The sequence below is a fragment of the Rhagoletis pomonella genome, unplaced genomic scaffold, assembly GCF_013731165.1.
Source record: "Rhagoletis pomonella isolate Grant_MI unplaced genomic scaffold, Rhpom_1.0 Rhpom_scaffold_02440, whole genome shotgun sequence".
In the NCBI taxonomy this organism is placed as follows: Eukaryota; Metazoa; Arthropoda; class Insecta; order Diptera; family Tephritidae; genus Rhagoletis; species Rhagoletis pomonella.
In genome coordinates, this window is record NW_023460994.1 from 231 (window position 1) to 25,405 (window position 25,175).

Consider the following 25,175-nt stretch of genomic DNA (forward strand, 5'->3'; position numbering starts at 1 on the left):
AAAAATTTTCATTCTAATATTTTTCCGCTAGCTTTGTATAAAAATATGGTTTATTCTACAACAAAAAACATAAAAATATAACTCCTAAACTTTGTGCAAAACTCGCGAAAATTCAGCAAATTTTCATCAAAACTTTCAACTTTTTAATCAGATTTTTTAGAATTTTTTTGAGAATGCAATTTTGAAGCCCATTATATTCTAGTAAAAAAATGTTAAGTTCGGAGTTAGTTAAAAATCGCGTTGATTTCTGAGAACTTTTTTTTTTGTTGAAGGTAGTTTGCATTTTTTCCATATATAGTATTTTCGAAAAAAAAAGTTTGTATGTATGTAAGACTGCGTGAAAAAAAATTGCCAAAAATCAACGGTAATTCCTGGAATGAATTTATAAAATATATTAGGGGCTGGGCTCTTGCCCCTGAAAAAGCTTAAAATGTTTTAGCGAAATGTTGGGCCAGAAAGTGAAATAAGGTAGTTTTATTCGCACAAATCACATAGATCAAACCAGCCTGGTAACATAAAATTCCAATTATTGTTGACAAAAATGCAACCATGTGCCACAATCCTGCTTGCAAATTCTTGTTGGGAAAACATTTGTGCTCTCTCCATGTACGTTTTACTAGTTTATTGGCCAAACGAACACCATGTGGAATTGGTACCAACTTGTACAAGTTTTTTAGTTATGCCTTAGGTGGATTTTTATATCAGAATCTCATTTTTGTGAGAAGTGCAGATACTACATGTCTTGTAAGAATGAGATAGCATAATTATTTTTATAAAAAAGTCCGAGATAAAACTAGTAATTTTGAAGCAAAAAGCAAATCCGACTTCAATTCTCATAAAAAAATTTAAGTGTAACCGTTAAAAAAAATATTCCAACGATTTGATAATTAAATTAAGTGTGTTATTTATTGTACTAACTAGTATATGTATTTTCAGTGGTATACAACCAATCATGAACTACCTCCCAAATTCCAAACCAAGTTTGTACCATTGCTCCAGCCAGACGAATCGACAACGCGTTGGCTAGAACGTGCCAAAGTACTATCAACAAATATTTGGCTTCACATCTGGCATGCTGTAGCTCGCGTAGTTTTACAATTTTTTATGACGCAGACTGATATTAATGGATATCTAAATCGTGGTTCTATGTTTATACTATCGGAACAACAATTTGGAAAACTGCTTAAATGTGGTGGTTTTGACTTCAAATCATATGATACTGTAATTATAACACTGTTAACCTATCTTTATCCAATATTTAAAAAATTAAGCTTTTACAGATACACTGCTTAGATATTGGCGCCGGAGATGGTGAAATTACTATACGTTTGCTAAGATCGATTCAGGATTTACATCCAAATAGCAAAATTCATACATTTGCCACAGAAACCAGTTGGACAATGCGTGAGCGTTTAAAAAATAGAAACTTTAGTATTCTTGAACGGATAAGTGAGGTACAAAATGTCCAATTGATATCATGCTTGAACGTGCTGGACCGATGCATCGATCCAATAGATCTTTTGGAAGAAATTTATAAAGCGTTAGCCCCAAATGGACGTGTTTTATTGGCACTGGTTTTACCCTATGTACATTATGTGGAAATGAATTCATCCCACATGCCACTACGTCCTCTACTAAAACATTGGCCAGAACGTTCTCAGCAATTGAGTTTCGAAGCAGAGGCAGTTGCATTTTTTGAATTACTAGATCAAATGGGTTTCCGTATTGAAGCTTGGACTAAAGCACCTTATCTATGTGAAGGCGATTTAAGGCAATCATTTTATTGGCTAGTAGACATTGTAGTAGTATTGTCAAAAAAACCCTTAGGTAATAAAGTTTAAATATTTATACTAATGAATGTAAAATGTATGTATGTTATTTAAATGCATGCGACAAATGTAAATCTATTGTTCTCAAATGTGCCGGAAAGAAAAAAGGCACTGATGCTAGTAAATTTTTTTTGTATTGCAGATTTCGTTATATCCTATGGTATATTTGTATCCTATTGACCTTTGTATTTGTGTACAATGGTATTACTTATAGTTTGTAGTTTGTAAATGTAGATGATTTTGCTTAGAACAATTGTAAATTGAATTTAAAATCAGCATCAAGAGTAAATTATAATTTCAAAGCATTTTTTGTTCACTTTTATTATGTACTTTTACTGCATATCAGCTTGGTAAAGTGTAAAAAAATGCCATGTCAAACCATGTGTTTGTACGCTTTTAATTATAAAATGAACATCTAGTTAGTAATGCTGTGACTAACAAAGAACTCTTTGTTAGCATCAAGACGATATGTTTGGGTAATCCATCTGCTAAACAACCCTGTCACGGATATAAACGAGTTTGTTCTGGTAGCATAGATGAATCGTTGTTGGGAAAGCGGGGTTTTCATCTGAATTTTTTATATGGATTTGTTATTGTTGATGCAACCGCATATAAATCACGAAATTTTGTCTAAAAAACGGTCCTTAGCCAGATACAAATATGTTTTTTTTTTTTTTGTTTCGTCGCACAGTACGTAATTTGGGCGATCAAGGAGAAGGAATATCAAAAATCGAAGTTGGTAAAAAAAAGTTCAGGTACGATATATGTGCGTATGGATGTCTGATATAATAGAAAATCGGTCCCCAGTTGTTCGAAAGTAAGGTAGAAGAATGTTGAGCTTGTACAAACATGTCTGTTTTGACGAACGATAATCGTCAATTGTCCGGCCTTTATCAATCAGTGGTCGTATTTGTCTCATTTCCTTACGAGATTACAGTCTGGGTATACTTTTCGTTTTACACATTGTAAACTTAAGTAAATACATCATTTTACAATTTTAAACGTCATTCTTGCATGCCAAGTGCGCTCCTTTAAATTTGAAAAAAAAAATGCGATTTCACTTTTTTCATATAAGGATATAAATTGCTTGTCAGCGTGTATAAATCGGATCTATACAGGAATCTTTTATCGATCATCTGTCCAATAGGGCCAATAGTGCGACTTTGCACAAAATTGCACAATTTAAAAAAAAAAAGTCGATTTAAAGTCAACCTTTGATAAAGAAATCGCATTTTTGTGTATTTTTGGTGACAAAAATTTAGTTATTGTGATTTTTTTCATGTCGGGTTCGTGGTGGGAACGAAGGATGCCAAATTTTCTGCAACATAGATATATCACTTTTAATTTTTGACTATAAAGACCTTCCCCTGGAAATGCCCATATAAAATATTGTACTTATGGAATCATGTACATCCTTTGAAACCGTAATAATACAGTCTATTAGAAGTACATAACTAAAAAAACAATTTCCAGAGTCAAAATTGTGGGCGCTATGATTATTAATAAGGGAGAAAAGAAAAATTCCAAACTATCTTATTTCAAAATTTTCGTTTCAAAGTTTGTATAAGTTAGCCGAATGTCACCTGCCGGGACTGCTCTATAAAATATGCAGGCATGTTCTGCAAATAGTACGATATGAAATCGGTAGGATCTAGAAAACTTATTTTGGAGATTTTTCAACAAAAAGTAAAAAATTTGGCACTAAATCGGTGGATAAGACCTCTTTTGGAAGATTGTATGCTGTTACAACAACAACAACGTAAATTATGTGTTTTTAGCAGTTTCCATTTTAAATATTTATTACTTTAATTACAAATAGTCAAAAGTATTCTACAAATCACATTGATTTCAAATCGTAGGATTTTCAGAACTGTCCTCATAATTGGCAAAATTTGCCGAATACTAATTTTTACTACCGCTGAATCAATTCTGATAAGAACCAAGAGAGCGAGCGAGAACACTGAACCGCATGACCAATCCTTTCAAATTTGACCAGCCGGCTGAGACCGAATCACTGATCAAAAGAGGGTTGGCTTGTGAATAGAATTTGCTATTTGTTCCTTTTAGTAGCGAAATGGAGTATTTTTCATACTATTTCTCCTTTTAGTAGCAGAATGGTACATTTTTGTTGCAGTTGTATACAAAGTAGTACATATGTAGAATACAATTAATGCTAGCAATCCTTATTTCGTTTGATTTTATCAAGTTGTTTCTTATTGTTTTTGTTATTTTATACACAAATGTAAAAAGTAGTAAAAAATATCTCTGAGACAAAGAATGACTCTCTGCATAACAGCAGGTTCTTTCCCATACGCAACGCGGGATCCCGCTAGTGCTCAAAACAGCCCAGAAATCATTCCCGTACTCAACAAAATGGGCAATAGAGGGAAAATTTCAAATTTCAAATTTGTGAAACCAGCCATTTGGTCGCCAGCCAACTTTGAGCTCGTTCAACTTTTTTTCCTTGCAACCCTGTGTTTGTTTACATTCTGTATACATACTTTTTTCTTTTTTACTTTTTTACTTTTATTTTATCTTTCAGCTTCGCTAAAAGCACTTTACCAACGCTTGGCTTACCAAATTTACGCCGATTCATAAAATTTTGCGATTTAAATTCATTTTCAATAATTTAAATAACAATTCGTGTTGAACCAAAAATAGCCTCGTCTGAATAGGGTGAAATCGCCGCATGCGAAAGCCCTATTAAAGCTCAAACAGTCAACGACGTAACGTAGACGTAGGTTGACGCAGACACGATCTACCTTATGGGATTCGCGTGTTAGCGAAAACTCACCACCGCATGGCGGTGACGTTGCCATTGTTTCTCTCTCTCTCTATCAACAGTAAATTTGATATGCTGCTACGTACGCCAACCTACGTTTACGCTACGTCGCTGACTAACTGTGCTTTTACATATCCGCGTATACATACACATACACGTAAATACATATCCTGCAAACAAATGCTTCCGAAATCTTTTTAAAGCATCGTAAGTTTGTTCATATTTTTTTTACGAATCATTAAAGAAAAATATATGAAGCGGTTGACAAGAAGTAGTAAAGAAATTGGTATAAAATTTCTGAAAAAAAAATTCTGAATTAATACCGAAACTAGGACAAAATGCGCTACCGGAATCGGTTCAGAACCAAAATGCGCTACCGGAATCGGGTAGGGTCCCAATTATTTCTTCTTTGATATGGCAGCACTGTATCCCAATTGGAGTAAATACTTGAATAGTGATAGCTTTTCGATAATCAAGTATCGCACATCACTAAAATAGTGCAAAGTGAGTTCTTAAAAGTGATAAAATTATACTGATAAAAATCAGTTTTAAGTATATTTTAGCTAAAAAGCTATAAAAAAGTGAAAACCACATTTCGTAATGTAACATAAAGTAAATGCACAAAGCGTTCGTTGGCTGGAAATACACATAATTGTATGTATGAACGCTTGTGTGCTACATATTCGCGTATATTTTTTCTTATACGATACATAAAAATGGACAATGTCGGTAATAACTCCTATATAAATGGAAAAAAGTGTTTTGCAATGTGCATATTACATGCGCGATTGTTAAAAAATATAAACCGTATGTTCATTTTTTCATTGGGATATACTCGAAACTTGCTCGAGGGTGAATTTTTGCATACCACGCCTAGATTTTCCGCATTTGTGCAAAAAAAAACCTATTCACGGGAGTCGTACTCTAATTTTATAAATATATATATATTTTTTTAATGCGTGAATACATACATAGTTCTGTAGCGAATGGATTTAATGAATGTGACATCTTTTCTAAAACTACATATTTTAGGTATCCAAAGAAAGTACAATATGAGCAGATCACTTTTTTATATACATACATACATACCTATGTACATGCATACATATACTATTGATGTGAGACAGTGTTCCTCGATATAAAATTCATTAGCTTCATCCTAGTCGCGTTATATTATACTTTTATTCATGCGAAAAAGGGTGAAAAAACTTGTTGAGTCAAAAATGTTTAATTTAAAGTGTAAAAATACATTTTCCGAAAAGTATATTGGTCGTAATCATCACTTTTCTAAGGTTCTAAAAACATATATGCAAAACAAAAGTATACATATGTATGTATATATGTATGTAGGTATGAATATTCCAAAAGTATGCTGCGGCGCAGACATAGATTTTTTTATATACAGTAGTGAGCAGAAAAAAACAACATTTAGCAGGGATGAGCAGGAGGTAGAGATTATGAAGTGGGAAGTTTTTTGGTTTGATATACTAAATAAAGAGATGTAAATTAAGTAGTATAGTGAATGACAGTCACAGCTGATATCAAAATTTCAAAGCCAGGTTAATATTATGTATAAATAAATTATGTGTGCATAATCACTTATGTATGTATGTAGATGTACACACAGCTAAATGCGGACATCCATACATATGTACATACATATATGTATAGTGCGTGATAAAAATATAAAATTGGTCTAATTAAAAATTTAGAATGATTGACAATGTTCTAAAACAGTAGGAAAGAGGATAAACTTTGCATATACCCTGCAAACCAAAGTTCCCGAAATCTTTAGGAGTATCTCATTACTGTAAGAGCATAAACAGACGGCTGCGTTGATCCGGATTAACTCGGGAATTAACTGCAGTTGATCCGAATTAAGTCGAGTTAATCCGTTAGCTTTAACGGTTTTTTTACGAATCTTCAAAGAAACATATGAAGTGGTTGACACGAACTCGTAAGAAAATTTCTTTACGAAAAATAAAGAAAATTCTGAAAAACTTCCGAAAGAAATTCTTCACATAGCAGCACTATTTTCATTGCTTTACCGATTTTCTTCCGAAATTTCGTAAAAGAATCAAAGTTTGCACAGTTTATTTTATTTTAGAAAATTGGGCAAAAAATCGGAAGAGATTTTTACGAATTCTTTCAAATTTCTCTACAATTCAGAATACTCTGAAAAAATTGTTTGCTGGTTACATACACATGTATGTATTTACATATGTACATACATGTAAACCCTGCAAACCATTTGTTCAGAGTATTCTGAATTGTAGAGAAATTTTAAGGAATTCGTAAAGATCTCTTCCGATTTGTTGCCGAATTTTCTAAAACGATATTCACTGTGCACACTTATTCATTTATAAAATTTCGGAAGAAGATCGGTAAAGCAATGAAAATAATGCTGCTTTGTGAAGAATTTCTTATGGAATTTTTTAAGAATTTTCTTTATATTTCGTACAGAAATTTCTTTACGAGTTCGTGTCAACCACATACTTTAATAATTCGTAAAAAAAAATCGTTACAGAAATGAGATACTCCTAAAGATTTCGTTAGGATTTCGGGAACTTTGGTTCGCAGGGAACTTATCTCGGTATTCACCTAATTTCACGGTAAACTTTTTTATATTAAGAGTAAAATTAAACTATAATTTAATTTGATTCATTCAAATCGGAACAATATTATTGCTACTTATTAAGTGGGAGCTAGTTCAACTTTTTCTTCATTACTACACATACATTATATATATATATATATATATATATTTTATTGAAAACAGATTATTTTTTCAGTTTTCTAATTTAATTTTATTTTACTCTCTACCTTATCTGCAAAATGCAATAATTGTAGATCAATATATGGATGAATACCCCGATATATTAATACCATCGTTTAATGCCAAGTATATTTATATTCCATTTGATCAATTACTATTACACGGCACGTCAGTGCAAATATTGCTATGCATTTTCATGTTGAATCCTTTACAGAAGCGCAATAGGTTGGGAACTGCACGCACATCATTGTACACAAAACCAAATAAAAGAAACGAGAGTTCAAAAATAAATAAATCAAACAAACACACAACTAAAGCACAAGTATTTGGAAACTTAACACTCAAAACAAGAACCACAGCAACAGCAGCGACGCACATATCTTAAAAACGCTTCTTGATCTTTGAGCTAATTAGACTGGCTCAAAACGGAGGAAATAGGGAGGCGGAGTCTCCCGACGGGGCGCAAGAGAACAGAGCAGCGTGTTGGTGGACACCTTGGACGGCTATGGGTTGCTTCGGGTCACCCAGCTCCAAACAAACGGATGTAAATTCAGAAGACTCCAAAAGTCAAAAGCGTCGAAGCGATGCAATATCAAAGCAGCTCCAAAAGGATAAGCAACTATATCGAGCTACCCATCGACTACTATTGCTAGGAGCTGGTGAGTCGGGAAAATCGACTATTGTAAAGCAAATGAGAATTTTGCATGTTGATGGATTTTCCGAGCAAGAAAAGAAGCAAAAGGTCGATGATATTAAGAAGAATATACGCGATGCAATCCTGGTAAGTAATAATAAATTTAGACTACTAGCGATTACTGTAACATATTCATAACATAATTTCATATATTTCTATGTATGTATGAATGTGTAAACGTGTGTGCATGTGCGAATATGTAGATATGCATATGTACACATACTTTATAGAATTCAATTGATTATTTGACTTTCTATTTTAGACAATTACTGGTGCCATGAGCACACTGAATCCACCTGTTTCTTTGGAAAAAAAGGAGAACGAGACAAGGGTTGAATACATTCAGGATTACGCTTCCAGTAAGAATATTAAATTAAATTATTGCTTAAATTAATAATTACATATGTATGTACGTTTATAGAACTTAATTACTTATGTGAAAATTTAAGCTTTAGACTTTCAAAAGTTATTCAAAAGAAGGTCATATTTTGAAGTAGTATTAAAAACACAAACAAAAGTTTTCATTTTTTAATTTAATGATTACATAGGAAACGTTTTAAATATTTACTCTCCACGTATTATGTATGTATAAATAAATAATTGTATGTATGTCATAGAATTAGGCTGATCTTAAAAAGTTATGCTAGAAACAACTTTTTTTTCAAATGGTTCCTTATTTTAGTAAAAATTAAAAAAAATATTTACAATATACCTTTAGTCATACGTACATTAGGGCGGATTAATTTAATTTCGAAAAAAAGTGTATGGCATATTCCAATTCTATGATCGATTCTAAGCAAAAATGGTTAACAAAGTATATACAACAAATGACGTTTGACCCTCCCAATTTTTAAAAGAACAATCAGTGTATGTACCATAATATTTCCTGAACAAAATTAATTTTTCATTTACAAAATTTTGTGTTTTCTTCATAAACTGATTTCCTGATTTTTCTTTTGAAAATTGGGATGGTCAAACGTAAGTTTTGGTCTAAAGTGTGTTCGCCAACCTTGCTTAGAATTAATCGTATAATTTTAAATTAGAAATAATTCATATAATTTCTACGAAAACTTTGCTCCGAAGAAATTACTCCACCCTAGCGTACATATGTACTAACTTTTTACTAACTTCCTATAAAATTTCTTTCAGGTCCCGATTTTAATTATCCTCCGGAATTTTATGAGCATACAGAGGAATTATGGAAAGATCGAGGAGTATTGCAAACATTTGAAAGATCAAATGAATATCAACTGATTGACTGCGCAAAATAGTGAGTTCGCTTAGAATATTGATTGTTTAGTCTTAAACTGCAATCAATTTTCCAGCAAAAAAAGTATTTTTTTTAATTTCTTCATTATGGAAAATTCCTACCATTTTCGCATTTCCTGCCATTTTAACATTTGCAACTTGCCAAATATATCTAAATCCACATTTTTATTTTATATTTTCTCCTTCTTTCAAGTTTTTTGGATCGGGTAAGCATAATAAAGAAACCAGATTATACACCAAGCGAGCAGGATATTTTAAGATGCCGTGTCTTGACTTCTGGCATTTTCGAAACACGATTTCAAGTGGATAAAGTAAATTTCCAGTAAGTACCTGCATAAAAAACGATGTACATATGTATATACCTATGCATATGCATATTCATGCCCAACATAATCTACATATAACTTAACATGCATAAATATTAATTAATTTTGCAGCATGTTCGATGTTGGAGGCCAACGTGATGAACGGCGTAAATGGATTCAATGCTTCAATGATGTTACAGCTATAATTTTTGTAACTGCATGTTCAAGCTACAATATGGTATTGCGAGAAGATCCAACGCAAAATCGTCTCCGTGAATCATTGGACTTATTCAAAAGCATTTGGAATAACAGGTAATTAAAAGAAATGTTGCATTTGATAAAAAATGATGTTAAGTTAGGGCGTAATTTTACTATAAAAAATATAGTTATTTTTATGCATTCAAACGACTCCAAAGAAAATAAGAAATAAATACATGTTTGCAGTTTATTTTATATTTATATATGCTGCAGAAAAGTTTGGGGAAATCATATGTACATCTCATCAGCATATTTATTTGTATTGTATTTAGTATTTGCATATTAAATATTATGCGCAATATCCGCTTTTTTAATCTCGATTAATTTTAAACTATTCATATTTGCAGATGGTTACGCACAATTTCTGTAATTTTATTTTTAAATAAGCAAGATTTGTTAGCTGAAAAAATTAAAGCTGGAAAGAGTAAACTTTCGGAATACTTTTCCGAATTTAACAAGTATCAAACACCAAGTAAGTATAAGCAAATAAAAATGATTTATGTTTGTGCTTCAGTGGTTTGGGTAGATATTAATTGGGCGTGCAGTTAACATTTATTATTACTTAGACGTGATAACTCTCATTCGGTAGTTAACTATAGATATTGAGGGCATTAAGTAACATTCATACAAAAAAAATCCGACGAATTGATAAGCTCCTCCTTTTTTGAAGTCGGTTAAAAATGTAAAGTTAGTCACCGAACGCGAGTTAGTTGTCTACTGTGAAAGCGGCCGATGTTTGATTTGTTAGATTATATTAGAAGCACTTGTAAATCAGCTGCCAAATAAGATTTAAAAAAAACTGACAACTTATTTTGAGTTTACACTGACATATTCAAAGTCTATTCTAACGCCACACACACATATTCCGACGAATTGATAAGCTCCTCGGTTAAAATGAAGTTGGTTAAAAATGTAAAGTTAATCACCGAATGTGAGTTAGTTGTCTACTGTTGAAGCCGCCGATGTTTAATTTGTTAGATTATATTAGAAGCACTTGTAAATCAGCTGCCAAATAAGATTTTAAAACAAAAACTGACTTTATTTTGAGTTTACACTGACATATTCAAAGTCTATTCTAACGCCGCATTTCCAAAAAAATGCATTTGCAAAACGCCTTGTGGAGACGAACTTAATGACAATTTTTTTTAATTTCCGTCTTTGTAAAAAAGAAAATGTTTGTCACTTTACGCTCAATGGAAATCCAGCTTAACATAGGTTCACATAAACCACTCAATTGCCGAAACAGGTACTTGGAAATACATAAAAGCTTTAAAAATAAAGCTATACTTAAGAAAAAGATTTTAGGTCCAAAATATTAAAAACTATCGTAAATTTTTATGATTAATCTTTTGCTCACCTTACATAATTTCAATTTTAACAAGTAACAACCATTTGCGGTAATTTCTGTTATTCCCTAAGGCGATTGGGCTTTCAAAAATATTAAAATATATAAAATAAAAATAAAAATAAAAAATAAAATAAAGGACAAAAATATTTTTGTGCCCTAAAAGGTAAAAAAAAAATCATAAAAAATGTTGTACCTTAGTTGGTTCGTGCTCTGGTTCGCGCTCAGGTTCGCATTTCCACGAAGGTCGATTTGACGCTGAATATATACATATTCCCTTACATACGAAATTCAACTGAAGTAACATTTCTCAAAAGTACATATCGATGGTACTCTGCAATAACGACACAATTCAAAATTCAAAGAAAAAAACTCTTACTACTGTTATATGGCTCATATCTCTAGCGATCACTGGTTTCGTTGTTACTCGCTTTTTACTATCAGTAACAAAAATGTCAAACAGCAAAATTACTCTCTGCGGTGAGAGTAAAAAGTGAGTAGCAGCCAAAAAGTACGCGAACAAAAAAAGCATTTTTTCAAACAGTGATCGCTTTACACCCAGCCATCAAAAAATCCGAAAACGAAAAATAAGTCTATGATAACCGGATTTTTGTCCGTTTACCGATTCCATTTCCGGATACTTTAATGATCCCACTAAAGTGTGCGGCAGAAACGTATGTACAGCAAAGTACCGAAAATGGTGATGAAAAGGATAAGTTTTCGCCTGTTTTTTTCTGAAATTTGTCTGATTGAATTTTTCGTTCAAAACGCTTTCCTTCTGCACTTCACAGATACTTTTTCATGGTTCAAAAGATATAAAATAATAAATAATATAAAAAAAAACTTTTTAATATACAACGCTTTTATAAATGGACTAAAAAGTAGAAAATAATATTTCTCAGTCCCATAGAATTTGTTTTGATAACTTTTGATTTTGAAATTTTAGCAAAAGTCATTATAAACAATCTATGAAATTGAAAATGAAAAACGTGGAGCGCATGCAATACAAAGCATTCGATTTAATTGACAATAGTCAAACTACATAACGTAGACCTAAAATTTCTACAGCGAAAGTAGAACTTTGAAATCGATTTTAAGCGGTCGTTATTCATATACCCACATAGATACATACATATATTACTTTTCATATCAATTCAAGCGTATTTTTTGGAGTACGGAATCATTTTTCCTGTAACTCCAATGTCCGACAATTTTTTTTCTATGGATGAAAATAATAACAGCGTCAGGAAAAAAACTTGCTAAAAATCAATGGGATTATTTAGCACTTTGCACTTTGTTATACTACAATTTAATGGGCTATAAAACTGCATACTTTGAATTTTTCTAAAAAATCTTATTAGAAAGTTGCTAATTAGTATGCAAATTTATTGAATATTATTGAGTTTTGCAAATAGTTTAGAGATTTTATTTTTATGTTCCTTGCTGTGGTATGAACTATATTTTTATAACAAATTAGCGAAAAGAAATTAGAACAAAAAACTTTGCATACATTGAGAAAAATTCTCTGTGTCAATACTTTTGTACGGCACTGTATTTATATATGTACAAGCACTTCCAGGGTTTAAACTCTCCTCTCTACTTCGTCGTCAGTCGATGTCAGTATAATCGCAATATAACAATATTTAATAGATTAAAATTTTTAATTCTTTTAATTAATTTGACTTTATTTTGTGCTAAACTAAAAAATTACCATGTCAAATTCCCACTTGACACTGAAATGACAAAAATTGTATTTCTTTATGCGGAGTGGAAATCGGACATTGTATTATTTTTTTAATCGAAAGCCCGGAACAAAATGGAAATTTCAATAATTTATTTTCTTGTTTTAATTTACAGGTGATGCTATAACAGAATCTGGTGATGACCCAGAAGTGATCAGAGCAAAATATTTCATTCGAGATGAATTTTTGGTAAGTAAGAAATTTGAATACATACATATTTGGGAAAAATAACAGAAACGTCTTACTCTTTAATCACCCTTATTCCGGTTGTCGTAAGTCGTTCGTTGAAATGAGTCGTAGATAAAAACATTAACGACAGATTTTAACACGTTTTCACTACTTCTTCATTTCGAAAGGATAATAGGAATACACATTTTTAGTAGATTATGTCATCGGTTGCCTCATAACGGCAATGAAAATCTCAAATTTCGACGAACGACTGTCGTTCCGATAATCGGAATAGGGCCGATTGGCTCTGTAAATGATAAGAACTTTATAAATGCAAATTTGTCACAGGAAAAGTTAAAAGAGCCAATTTCTGTTCTCCTGTTCTCTAATAATGTGAAGTGAAAACATTTTTCACCACTTCACATAAAATTGCGATTCGTTTTTCGAATCAAGGCTCAATAAACAGTTGAAGTAATAAAACAGCTTTCCCACTTTAATATCGTGTCATTCGGCTATCTTATCCAACATTTTAAAGGCAAATTTTCAAATACACAAGATGGTTCAAATCAATATAAATATTTCTTCTCGCTCCTATTACTTCACCTAGTATAATTTCACTATGTTTTCGAATGAGAATCAAAGTTTTGTGTCTTTGAAAAAGAAGAGTTCGGCATTTTGTTCAAAGACATCATCTTGTCATAAAGAATATTGTTGCCTTAAACTCAAAAAGTATTTAATGATCGGGAATCGCTTAAAATGAAAAACAAAACTAAGTTTTTATTTTCACATCACCGTTTCATAGAACGAGACTTGCTACACTCTTTTCTATGCTACAAACCGCAGCTTTTTACCTGCACTAGTGTTTTTTTTTTACTTCAAAAATGGACAGATTGCCAATAAAAGTACAAATCGATTTCAGTTGTTAACTTCAAAGTGGTTTTCCTCGAAAACTTATTTTCGAACCGTCGATCCCTCTTAACTTTTCCTGTCACATATAGCAAATTTTATTTATATTTATGCAAAGTAAAAAAAGCTTGCAAAAAGTAAAAGCACACCATGTACATGCATACATCCTCAAAATTAAAGGGTAGCTCGTTACTTGTTATTCCTCTACATACAATTTTGAATATGGGTGTTTCCATCGGAAAATCTACCGCGAAAAAAGTCATATATCTAACTTATTTATGGGCCAATTTGTCTGCTTTTTCAAATATATACTGGTGTTGCTAGGTGCGCCAAGGTCGAGATATTTTGAAAAACCGTATGTAGTTGAAACATAATAAATCATTGATTTCCAAGAAAAGATTACCCTGAATTATCGCTGAAGTCAAAATATACAGTATATTCGACAAAATTCATGTTTTATTTGCGTTAAAAATTCATTTACAAGCAATATTAACAAAAATATATATATGGAAATTTGTGTCACGTCACTAACGTTTCACACTTGAGGTTGTAAAAGAAAATTAAAACAAGTTGCATTAATTCAAAAAACTCTAAAAACAACTGGCATTACTTCAAATCATACTTTCGCAGAGTTTTGCGATTTTGTAAGAGAAGGAAAAATCTACTTCCATTTTTGTCACGTAACGTCTCGCGTATATTTCAGGACCATGCGGTTCGATTGTTTTCATTTTTCGGTTAAACATAGAGCTAATTATGTGCTACACAAGGGTCCAAAAAAGTAAAAAAAAAAACAAATGTTTTTCCTTGTTTGTATCTCATTTAAACGTACGACTGTCACGTATATGACGTATGGAAATACCCATATGCGACTTTGTATATGCTCACATACATACATACATTTTGGTTGCACTGAAAATTTCACGTCATCACACACAAAATTCAAAAATCCGTTGTAAGCCCAGATCAATCAAGCCCGGTACGGTACCGCTCACTACAATTTCGTAGAACAGATCGTCGTAGCCCGAACACAATGAAAACGACGAGCTGCGGACCACAGTTGTCAAATTATTTTAACACGTACTCTTATGTACATAGATAATTATTTGGCGACGACTGTGTTTGTGGCCAGATTATATCTATTATATCTATCTATTTTCCAGCGACAGATCAAACTCATGTCAAACTCACACAAATTCATGATTTCACACTGCCGCATTCAAAAAAATCATGTCATCATCGACTTAGAGTTTAGATGATGAGGATAACAAATTGGAAGCTGTGGCCCGTAGCACGTCGTTTTCAATGTGTTTAGAACTTCAGCTTGCATTGCGAACGATTCTGTATATCCTTGTGGCCCACCGGGCCTGTTTGAGCAGGTTTTTCAAGTTTGTTTGTTAGGATTTTCCTTTTGATATTTAGTTTTTTAATTAATATGAGTACTTTGGTATTATGCACTACCTCCTTAATGCCAATGTTTTTAAAAACCTTGCTTGGAAGACTTTTATAGGCCTTATATAATAATTCATGGACATCTCGGTCATTGAAAATTCCATCGCCGTGAGAACAAGCTGCTACCATTAAACGGATTGGCCAGTGAATCAAGGTCTCGAAAATAGTGTGGCCAGAGAAAAAAGGTACAATTTGCTTCCTTATCCTTGTTGTTATAGGTCCTATGGCACAAATTGGAGCAAAATTTTGTACTCACAAAATTAATCTAATAATGCGGGTTTGTTGAGGAGATTGTTTCCTTTATAATTGTTTTCTTATGAATATTTCGCTATTTTCGCCGTTTGAAATATGAGCTCAGCTGTTCTAAAATACGAATTCGCGCTTCAGGCCGCTATACATACTATCCTCTCGATCTTAGAATACTTAATTTCAAAAATCATGAGCCCCACCTTTTTTCTTAAATTTTGGTGCAATATCACTACAATATGTAGTTAACCTGCCAAGGAGCCTTCTATCATTTTCGTGTGGCCTTTGGGGTTCGTTCCATTTCATTACGTTTTCATGCGATGATGCCTGTTAGTTTCAGCTGTCAACAATATTTGCAGGCCTTTTAATTTTATTCCTAACATATCGCCCGCAAAGTCTTCGATCCGAGAAGTGCTCAACTTTTTGATTTTCTTCAGTGCCGTTGAACGCTTAAAAAGTTGTTAAGCAAAATTTATTCTGATTCATGAAAACAAAGTATCCAAGGAAGTCCCTTCGTTTTCTCCATTTTCTTAACCCTTGAATGCCTGTTTATAAAATATCGAGCATAGACTCCGATAAATTTAGGCCTCCAAATTGATGCACTCATCAAGAAATCACTGCTCTAAAGCTCAACTTACCTTAGAATAATAATAGATAAGCATATCAGTTATTAGCGATAGATAAACTCAAAAAGAAAACGGAATGGATATTTCATAATACAGCATTTACCTACTTTTTTCGTTGCAAATGTACGTTCCTGCCGCAAAATGGAGTGAAAGTGATAAAATGAAGCTTTTAAGAGCTTTCGAAGCTATTAAAAATATCTTGCAATATCTGTATACTAGCTATTGTAAAAAAATATTGTTTAAAATCGATTACATTTGGCGCCAATGCGATTTTTGTAAAGAGTGCTTTAAGACATGCTTCGAAATGAAGCTCCCGATACCCACAAGTCCAGATATAACCTCGGATCATGCAAGAAAATGTTCCTTTTCAAGTGTATCCGAGTATATGTAATACGTGATTTTAATGTCGGGGAAAAAGCAAACTAAATAGAGAAATGAAAGAGTCCTCGGCGATACAATAACCTATTGTTAGTGACAGCCGCCTTTCCAGACCATTACGCCAAGTGCTCTAATCTGCTCATACAATATGAAAGAAAATGACGTGAGAACCTAGCTCTTGCTAGCGCGAGGTTGCTGAAGGGCTATGCTCTGTGGGGCATTTCTCGAAAAAGTGACTGCTAAAAGGTACCAGCCAAATGGCTTTGAAAATCTCAAATCTGGAGGAAAATGCAAGCTCTGAAATCAAATGCGAATCAAACAAAAGATTCAAGTACGTATACTTATTATAACAGAGACCCAAAACAAGCCAAATTATTTGGATATACAAGCTAATCTTCCAACAATAATCGCAGAATTGCTTATTTATGATTTTCTTATTTTTTTCCTAAACTTTCTCATAATCTGCGCCACTTTTGTTTATCACCCAAATCCAAATCATTACCATAAATCATTCAAACCAACCAACAAATGCACCACATTCTAAAAAAAAAGAGAAAAAATAATAATATTCAAAATTAAAAATAAACTAAAAAAAATATTTGCTCCTTCGTTCTTCTGCCTCATTACAGCGTATTTCAACTGCTAGTGGCGATGGCAAACACTACTGTTATCCGCACTTTACATGTGCAGTTGATACGGAAAATATCAAAAGAGTGTTTAATGATTGTCGAGATATAATTCAAAGAATGCATCTTCGCCAATATGAGTTGTTATAGGTTTATTTTTAGTGTCAGTGGAAATAAAAATATGCAAATAAAAAACAAAATTCTTTAAGAACAATTAAATAAAAATACCATGTTTGATCAAAGACACATATTCATATTTTTATTCCTAAAAAAATAGGCGGGGAGGAAGCAGGTATTCTATATAAAAATATGTACGTATACATATGTACATTAGGGTGTCCCTTATTTCGAAAAGGGCTCGGATTCTCGTTCTTACCCCCTAGAAATGTGTGAATAGCCTATAAACTAAACTATACAAAGTTTTGGTTCAATCAAAAAATATTTAGAGGTGGCTCAAAGCGCTCAAAGTTTTATATGGCGAAAAAACAATTTTTTGTAGAAATGGTATAGAACCCATGAAAGTCAATATTTTCCAATCGCCAAACTCTTTCTCTTCAGGGCACTTCCACAAAAATAACCAATTATTTATTTAAAAGTTTATTAATATTAAAAATTTGTTATGGTTCCCCCAAAACCCCTAAAAATGCAATGAGGGGATCCATAAAAATTGTTAATACTAAACAAATTTTAAATAACCAATTGGGTGTTATTTTTTGAAGTCTCCTAAAGAGAGAGTTTGCCAATTAAAAAATATTGCTTTTCAAGGATTCTATACAATTTCTACGAAAAATAGTTTTTCCGCCATATAAAACAAATGGGAAACTTTGAGCGCTTTGAGCCACCTCTAAATCTTTTTTGATTGACCTAAAATTTGTATAGTTTAGTCTTTAGGCTATTCACACGTTTCTAGGGGGTAAGGCCGAGAATCCAAACACTTTTATTTTTCTCCATATAACTAAGGGCTATCCTAATGTACATACATACATATATGTATAGTATTTAAGTAGGTAAGTATGTATAAATAATACACAAAATTGTTATGTAGGAAATTCGTAAATATTTTATTGTTGGGAACTAAAGAAAATAATTAGGCAACACAAATACACAACTTTTTTATATAAATATAGTGTAATTCGTACCACAGTGTATACAGTGTGCCAATACTGACGTTTCTTTTTGTTCATATCCATATTTGGCAATTGTTTGTTTGCCAGTACTTCCCTGCAAAAACTTTTATTTTTTTGATAAGCGCTGGGTTGGCACACTGTATACATACTAGGGTGTTCGATTACTCGCCTTTTTTCCAAACCCGGTTTTCGAGGTTTTCGTAAAATTGCAATTTCTAAAAAAACGTGTGCCCTATTTTGAATTTAAGAAAAAACCGGTGCCCTATTTTGAAATTAAGAGAAAAACCGGATAAACCGGCTTTATTTTACATAGTTTTCATGCAGTGAAAATACTTATGTTGGTATGAAGTCATGGAAAAAATTACTATAAAACTAACGTATGTGGAATGAAATACGAACTGATGTAGTAAAAAGAAACAGCTATACTTTCGGATGCAACAAATATTACATACATAGATATTGTCGAAATTTGCAAGAAAAATTTTTATAGAAAAGATTCATGTCCATAACGATTGGCTTGCTTAAATTTTCGGGCATAGTGCGGAGGGCTTTTTTTTTTAAATACTATTTTGGGACTTTATTGTGCCAATTTGAGTTATTATTGTTTTTAGCCATTTCGACGACAAACAGTTCATAGTTATATCTGGAGTCGGTTTATGGGTCCCCAATGAAAAAATTTTCCCTATTCCGTTGTACAAAACTGAAATAAATGTGCTGCAAGCATATTTTGAGAAAGCGCTCAGAGCCGCTTCTAATTTTCATTTTCAGTGTTTAAAAAATTTTGTGCAAAGTGGTACTCGTAATGTTTTTTGGCTTACTTCGTACTTTATTGTCATTATATGCTGTGATTTTGCAGAGAGATCAAGCATTTTATGATTCTTGTTACAGTGTCATTTCGCTGCTATCTGAAACATGTTTTTTCGCACGCGTGGGTTTTCCTTTTACTGTTTTCTATTCTATAAAGCCGACATTTCCTTTGCTTTTTAGAATTTCACAGTAGATTTTGGTATAGTTAGTTTGGCTCCTGTGTTTACGAGAATTTTTTTAAAAGTCTGCTTAGAAATAGTCCACATTTCAGTCCGCATACGTTATTGACATTAAAGATAGCTTGTAATCAGAAAAGAGCAAAATAAAATAAGTTCAAAGTATTTTTAAAATCAAAATTAAAAAAGTAAAAATCAGTGAAAAATTCACGTTTGGTCTTTTTTAAACTTTTTTAATACCCAACAATTTTATTTAGCTGGAGGTCGTTTTTAATGAAAAAAGTGTGTGGAAAACAACAATAATTTACACAAAGGTAGAATTATTATTTTTCTGAGTTATCGGATTTGAGTAGTGCTGTGGCGAAATAGCCGAGTGCTTAGATGTGCCTACTGCTATCCAGAAAGTCCATGGTTCAATGGTTCTATAGATCTCTATATGTAGAGGTTTGTTTCCCTTAAACTGGAAAAAGCCTTGAAAACTTCGAAAAACTCAAAATTTTATTCAGAGGTCAAGATTTGTGTGAAATGAAAAAAAACCGGCTGGTTCGAAAAATAACTCCGGGGGTTAAAATCAAGATTTCAAAAAAAAAGAGATATGCAAAAAAACAGGTGGAAACCGGGTTGTAAAAACCGATTCAATCACCCTTATACATACACCTAAAGGGTACTAATTTAAAGGCGCAAACCCCTCGCATACTGGGCAAAGTGTGCAGTTTTAAACCCTGGCAAATTAAATGTCAAAATTTGTAGGGAAACCCTTTTGCACAAATAGGGCAACTTTGCGCAGCAATTTTCATACAAATTTTCCAAATTTCTAATCAGATTTTTCAGAAAATTTTGATTATTCAAGAATATATCCTATTAAATTTTAGTAAAGTGCAAGTTAAAGTTTCTAAAAAAATCCATTGATTTTTGATCATTTTATTTTGCTTATGGTGTCCCGCGTTTGTTTTTTTTTCAGACAAAGTTGGGCCTTTTGAAAACTAGACACATAATATAAAATTTACAAAAAAAAAAGATAAAACACGGAGAAAACTATGAATAAATAGAAGCCTTCTAGTAGCGCTTATTTCTGATTTTTTGAACGATAGACCTTCCATTTCCGATTTCTTATTACTTTTTTTCGTATGGAATAATCAGAGTTTCGATGATTCCGAAAATTTGTATGGAAATAAAATTACGCAGTATAAATTTAGTTTAGCTCCAGATAAGTACCGACATACCTACTGCTGTTTTTCTTCTTTTTTGATTTGACTCCCACTGCTTTGGAAATACCCCTTCTCGTCTGCCTTCGAATGGCATAACTATTGGAAGATCTTCTAACACAGGTTCCAATTACACATTTTGCTAAGGGTATGGCCGAACTTATCTACTTATATGGAGGGTCCTTAAGTTTACCGCCGCCTACGAATGGCAGATGGTATTTTGTGAGAACTTTTTTTAGAGCTGAAATGCTCTCACAGTTTTGCTATTGCCAGATGGATGGCGACCGCTGTTAGGAGAAAACTTGGATGTTGGTCGAGCCTGCATCGAACTTGCAATCTACTGAGTGTTGGTATACACCTCTAAAACTATTCGGCCACAGCAGGCGACGCGGTAAAAATTAAAGGCTTAAGTAAGTAAAGAAAAATGAAACTAAAAAAAGTCGACTGGATGAATGGGGTTATATTTATGTACATCAATGTGCTTATGTCTGATTTTTCTGCCCAGTTTTTAAATTACCACAAATGGTCTGCTGTTTTTGAGTTATCAAAAAATATCTAAAAATGTATGTCGTTTTTAAATTAATAGAAATTTTCGTACATATTTTAATTTTATAAGTTATGGGCCATTCCCTTGTGTCTAGTGGGACATTTTACTCCACAATGTGATCAATTGTGAATTTTAACTATCATTTGAATAAATGTGACTGGTGGGACACTGAAAAGAACTCTATTTTACCCTTGTGCACTCAAAGATGAATTTTAGCCAAAACACTTAATTTTCACGAACGATGTATTTGTGTTGTAAAATATGAATTATACGCTTTCGTTTTCAATAAAAGTGAGGTATATAAAAATTTTCATAGAAATATTAAAAAAATAAATATTTAAAGTAATTATGCATGAAATAATAAATTAAAACTTATTTTGATTTTTATAATATTTTCCCACAGCTTATGAAATGTAGTCATTCAAAAAGAGGTTACTACTGAAATAGAGATAATTAGGGCATATTTAAATGTATGTCGTTTTCCTCTTTTCAATGGAATGGCCCATATCAAGCAGTTATATCCAACTTTAACTTTCAATATCAAAAATTTTCCTAATGGTTCGGTTTTAGATTAAAAAAAATTCGTACGCCTAGTTTTCTAATTACCAGAATTAACCGAAAAAATATTGCCTAGTTGGTAAATTACCAAAAATTATATTATAATGTTTTTTACATTACCAAAATTGAGGCCCAATTTTTAAATTGCGCATAACTTATGTCCATTATTAAAATTATTCATAATATAAGTACAGATTTAAATTTCAAGCGCTTTACACTATAAAGACGAAAAGGGCTCATTTGATCCATTTTCAATTCTACTGCCAATCTATCTGTTGCCAGTTATCCTTCTAAATGGGTATTTCGTGACTTTTATTAAAATTGCATACAATTTAATTTGAAGGCATTTCTATTTCATGGATGTGTTTCAATTTTAAAATGAATTAACAGTTTTTAATTTACATTATAAGTTTTTTTGTTACTAAAATTAATTTTAAAGTAGTTGGGTCAAATGACCCCCGTCCGTCTTTCAAGGTACGTAGCTTTTTCAGTCTCTCTAGTGTTAAAGATCTTAATTTGATGAAAATTAAAAAAAAAAACAGTACGAGTTATTATTTTTCTATTTTAGGTCACTTCCGTTCTTTTTGTGAAAAAAAAATTAAAATTGTATGTTATTATTTTTTTAAACCCTATCTGCTTACGCATATTGCCTACTATCTGCTTAAACTAGTTTTGTGGAAAAAGTTTCTCAACTTGTAATAGTAAATCAGTCAACCGCAAACGCTTATTACCACAAACTCCATAACAACAAACAGTAGTGCAAATGTCAGCAAAGCGTTCTAAACCAAACAATGTTCAAAGTGCATTACAATTCGGCGTTTAAAAATGACCTCGAAATATCTAAATTTATATTTGCTTATATTTTTAACACTCTTACAATTGCTTATTGCCAATGAAGATGGGGATCAACAGGATTTAGATGGCATTCGTAATGAACGCACCTGTCGCCGTTGCCTTGGTAGACTCCAGCCCGCAGGTTTAATAAAACAATTGAAGACCTTGAGACTCAATAGACGTTGGGAAAATGAAAAAGAGTTTCGCAAGGGTATACGTTTTAAATACTACAGGTACGTACGTTTGGGTGCGGCTCCAATTGTCTTGAAACAGGTTTAACGAAATAAAATACAAAAATTTCAAATAAATAAATGTGTACATATGTATGTATGTAAGTGAAATAAAAATTAAGAATGAAAATTAAATTAGGAATGGTGAAAAGGTTTACGAAAGCGCAAGTGATGAAACCAGCGCCTTGGCTAAGTCTGGCTGTTCGCCGGATGAAAAATTTGCCTTCATAATGCATGGTTGGCGTCAAAGTTGCGAAACCGAATGGGTGCTCACACTCATTGAACGTGAGTAAAATTTTTGTAGGTGTTAAACGCTGATGCAGCTTATGAAACTTATGAAAATATGGTATTTGGTGTGGTTGCTTTTGTTTTTTTTTTTTTGATTTAATTACAGGTCTGACATACCATCGCGGCGGTTGCATAGTGTGCATAGACTATGCATTTTTTGCGCAAGACTCTTATATGTGGTTGTACAGAAGTTTTCGCAGGATATCCAACGTAATTACAAAGCGCATGCTGCTGCTTATAAACGAAGGCTTCAATCCGGACAATGGTTACATGTTCGGTTTCAGTTTTGGCGGACAGCTAGCGTCGGCTGTCGGCAGAAGTCTGAGTAAGGACTACCTTTTCCGCAGCATAGATAGTAAGTATTTAATGGTATTGGTTTTTATCAAAGCGGTTTTTAATTTTTCACTGAATGTATGTTTGTAGCTTGTGATATGGCTGGTCCCGGTTTTGATGTTTTCACCCACATCGATCATCGTGACGCCGCCCGCCATGTACAATGTTTGCATTCGAGTCGCGACAAGGGTACACGCATTTATACCTGCCATCAGAATGTCCGTTTGGGTAGCTGCGGTCACTTCCAGCCGGCTGCCTCTAGTCAACCATATTACAGCAGTCATGGCTTATGTGTTCAAATATATATTAATGCATTCGATTATCCTTTCTATGCGATGCAATACGAGCCAACTTGGTGCGCCTCTAAACGTGCTGCCACAAATATACCCTATAAATACACCATTGGCTATAATGAGACACCAAATTCGTAAGTTGTGGTATTGTAATATTTACATATTCAAAGTTAGGTAATTCCAAGGCATATGAAACAGGGAGTAACATTTGAGCAAAATCAACATTAACGTGTAATTTGCTGTTTCTTCTGGTCTCTAAAGTGTTAAAAAATATTCTACCTTTTTATTAGATCATGTAAATTAAAAAAAAAAAAATAAATTAAAGTTGGTGCGACATTCTTTCTTGGTTAATTTGTTCACGTCCGAAGCATCGATTCATTCTTTACAAGGCCCGAAAATCAGCGTTTGTGTTGCAGAGTTAAGCGACAGTTCCAAAAGCTGGTTTTAGATCGCTTCTTTTTATGAAATAAATTTGGATAATTGAAAATTTTTATGAAAAAATTAATTTTAGAGACCAAATAATAAAAAAAAAAATCGAATCATCTGCTCTACTGCTACTTCCTGTTGGCAAGGGGGTTTTAACCTACCGATTTTCAAAATGAAAATTGAAAGTTAACTGAGTCGGTAAGTTCATTCTTCATCGTGAAAATGACCTTTAAACTCGAAAAACTTGAAAACTTTTGAGTGTTTTTCAAAGAAGTTTTGACAGATCAATAAAAGTTTCAAAGGTTTTTCCAGTTTAAGACATCTCCATAATATATTATTTTGTATTTTCGGAATTTTAAAATAAAATGGATAAATGTGTATAAATATCGATAGCGACTTAAATAATAGCGTATATTCTTGTTTTCGTAGGATTCGAAAATTGGAATTTTTGTAGTGTTAAAAAAATTTTAGAAAAATTCAAAATTTTCGATTCGAATATATTCCCCAATATATCGATTACGTTTTCGATAAATATGTCGTAAATATTGATATCGACGTACATATTTTAGCGAAAACGATAAAAGGTGATTTATTTTAAACTCGTAATTCTGTATGGATTTTTTTTAAGTTCCCCGTTTTCAACAATTAATTTACTTGTATGTATTTATTTATCTCCTTAGCAACATACGCGGGGAAATTTTCGTGCCAACTAGTCTACATTTTCCTTATAACTTTTCTGAAAAAGAAATGCTAATGTTGGGATTCTTCGATGAGAATGTGGAAATCTCAAGCGGAAATTATGACCAAACGGTTGAAACCTAATGGAAAATTTAGCTAAATAATTGGATTACAAAACAACTGAGTTGAAAATAATAATACATACTTATATGAAATAAAGAAGCCTTAGGTTAAAAGATCGTATTAATGTAATGCAATATAAATAGTAGAAAGT

The 25,175-nt window shown here is 32.4% G+C and overlaps 3 protein-coding genes across 9 annotated transcripts; all 3 read left to right on the plus strand.

The window, feature by feature from the left end:
* Nucleotides 1-342: 342 nt before the first annotated feature.
* Nucleotides 343-1,865, plus strand: LOC118753424 (methyltransferase-like protein 9). 2 transcript variants are annotated; one of them, XM_036488299.1, is made up of 3 exons: nt 343-744; nt 937-1,221; nt 1,272-1,865. In XM_036488299.1, exons 1-3 carry the CDS (start codon nt 550-552, stop codon nt 1,839-1,841), a joined length of 1,050 nt encoding a protein of 349 aa, XP_036344192.1. In that variant the 5' UTR covers nt 343-549; the 3' UTR covers nt 1,842-1,865. The 2 variants fall into 2 exon arrangements, with proteins under 2 accessions (XP_036344192.1, XP_036344193.1); XM_036488300.1 differs by having other exon boundaries at nt 346-744; nt 1,281-1,865.
* A 3,151-nt stretch (nt 1,866-5,016) lies between these two features.
* LOC118753421 (guanine nucleotide-binding protein G(s) subunit alpha) lies at nt 5,017-24,984 on the plus strand. 6 transcript variants are annotated; one of them, XM_036488293.1, is made up of 9 exons: nt 5,017-5,115; nt 7,602-8,168; nt 8,344-8,440; nt 9,231-9,351; nt 9,544-9,672; nt 9,788-9,967; nt 10,261-10,385; nt 13,116-13,189; nt 17,403-17,661. In XM_036488293.1, the coding sequence occupies exons 2-9, from the start codon at nt 7,893-7,895 to the stop codon at nt 17,547-17,549; spliced, it is 1,149 nt and encodes a 382-aa protein (XP_036344186.1). In that variant the 5' UTR covers nt 5,017-5,115; nt 7,602-7,892; the 3' UTR covers nt 17,550-17,661. The 6 variants fall into 6 exon arrangements, with proteins under 6 accessions (XP_036344186.1, XP_036344189.1, XP_036344190.1 ...); XM_036488296.1 differs by lacking the exon at nt 17,403-17,661 and adding an exon at nt 24,904-24,984 and having other exon boundaries at nt 5,056-5,265; XM_036488297.1 differs by lacking the exon at nt 17,403-17,661 and adding an exon at nt 22,718-22,797 and having other exon boundaries at nt 5,056-5,265.
* LOC118753423 lies at nt 21,595-25,175 on the plus strand. The gene is made up of 5 exons (XM_036488298.1): nt 21,595-22,886; nt 23,023-23,168; nt 23,278-23,526; nt 23,595-23,931; nt 24,904-25,175. Exons 1-5 carry the CDS (start codon nt 22,645-22,647, stop codon nt 25,043-25,045), a joined length of 1,116 nt encoding a protein of 371 aa, XP_036344191.1. The 5' UTR covers nt 21,595-22,644; the 3' UTR covers nt 25,046-25,175.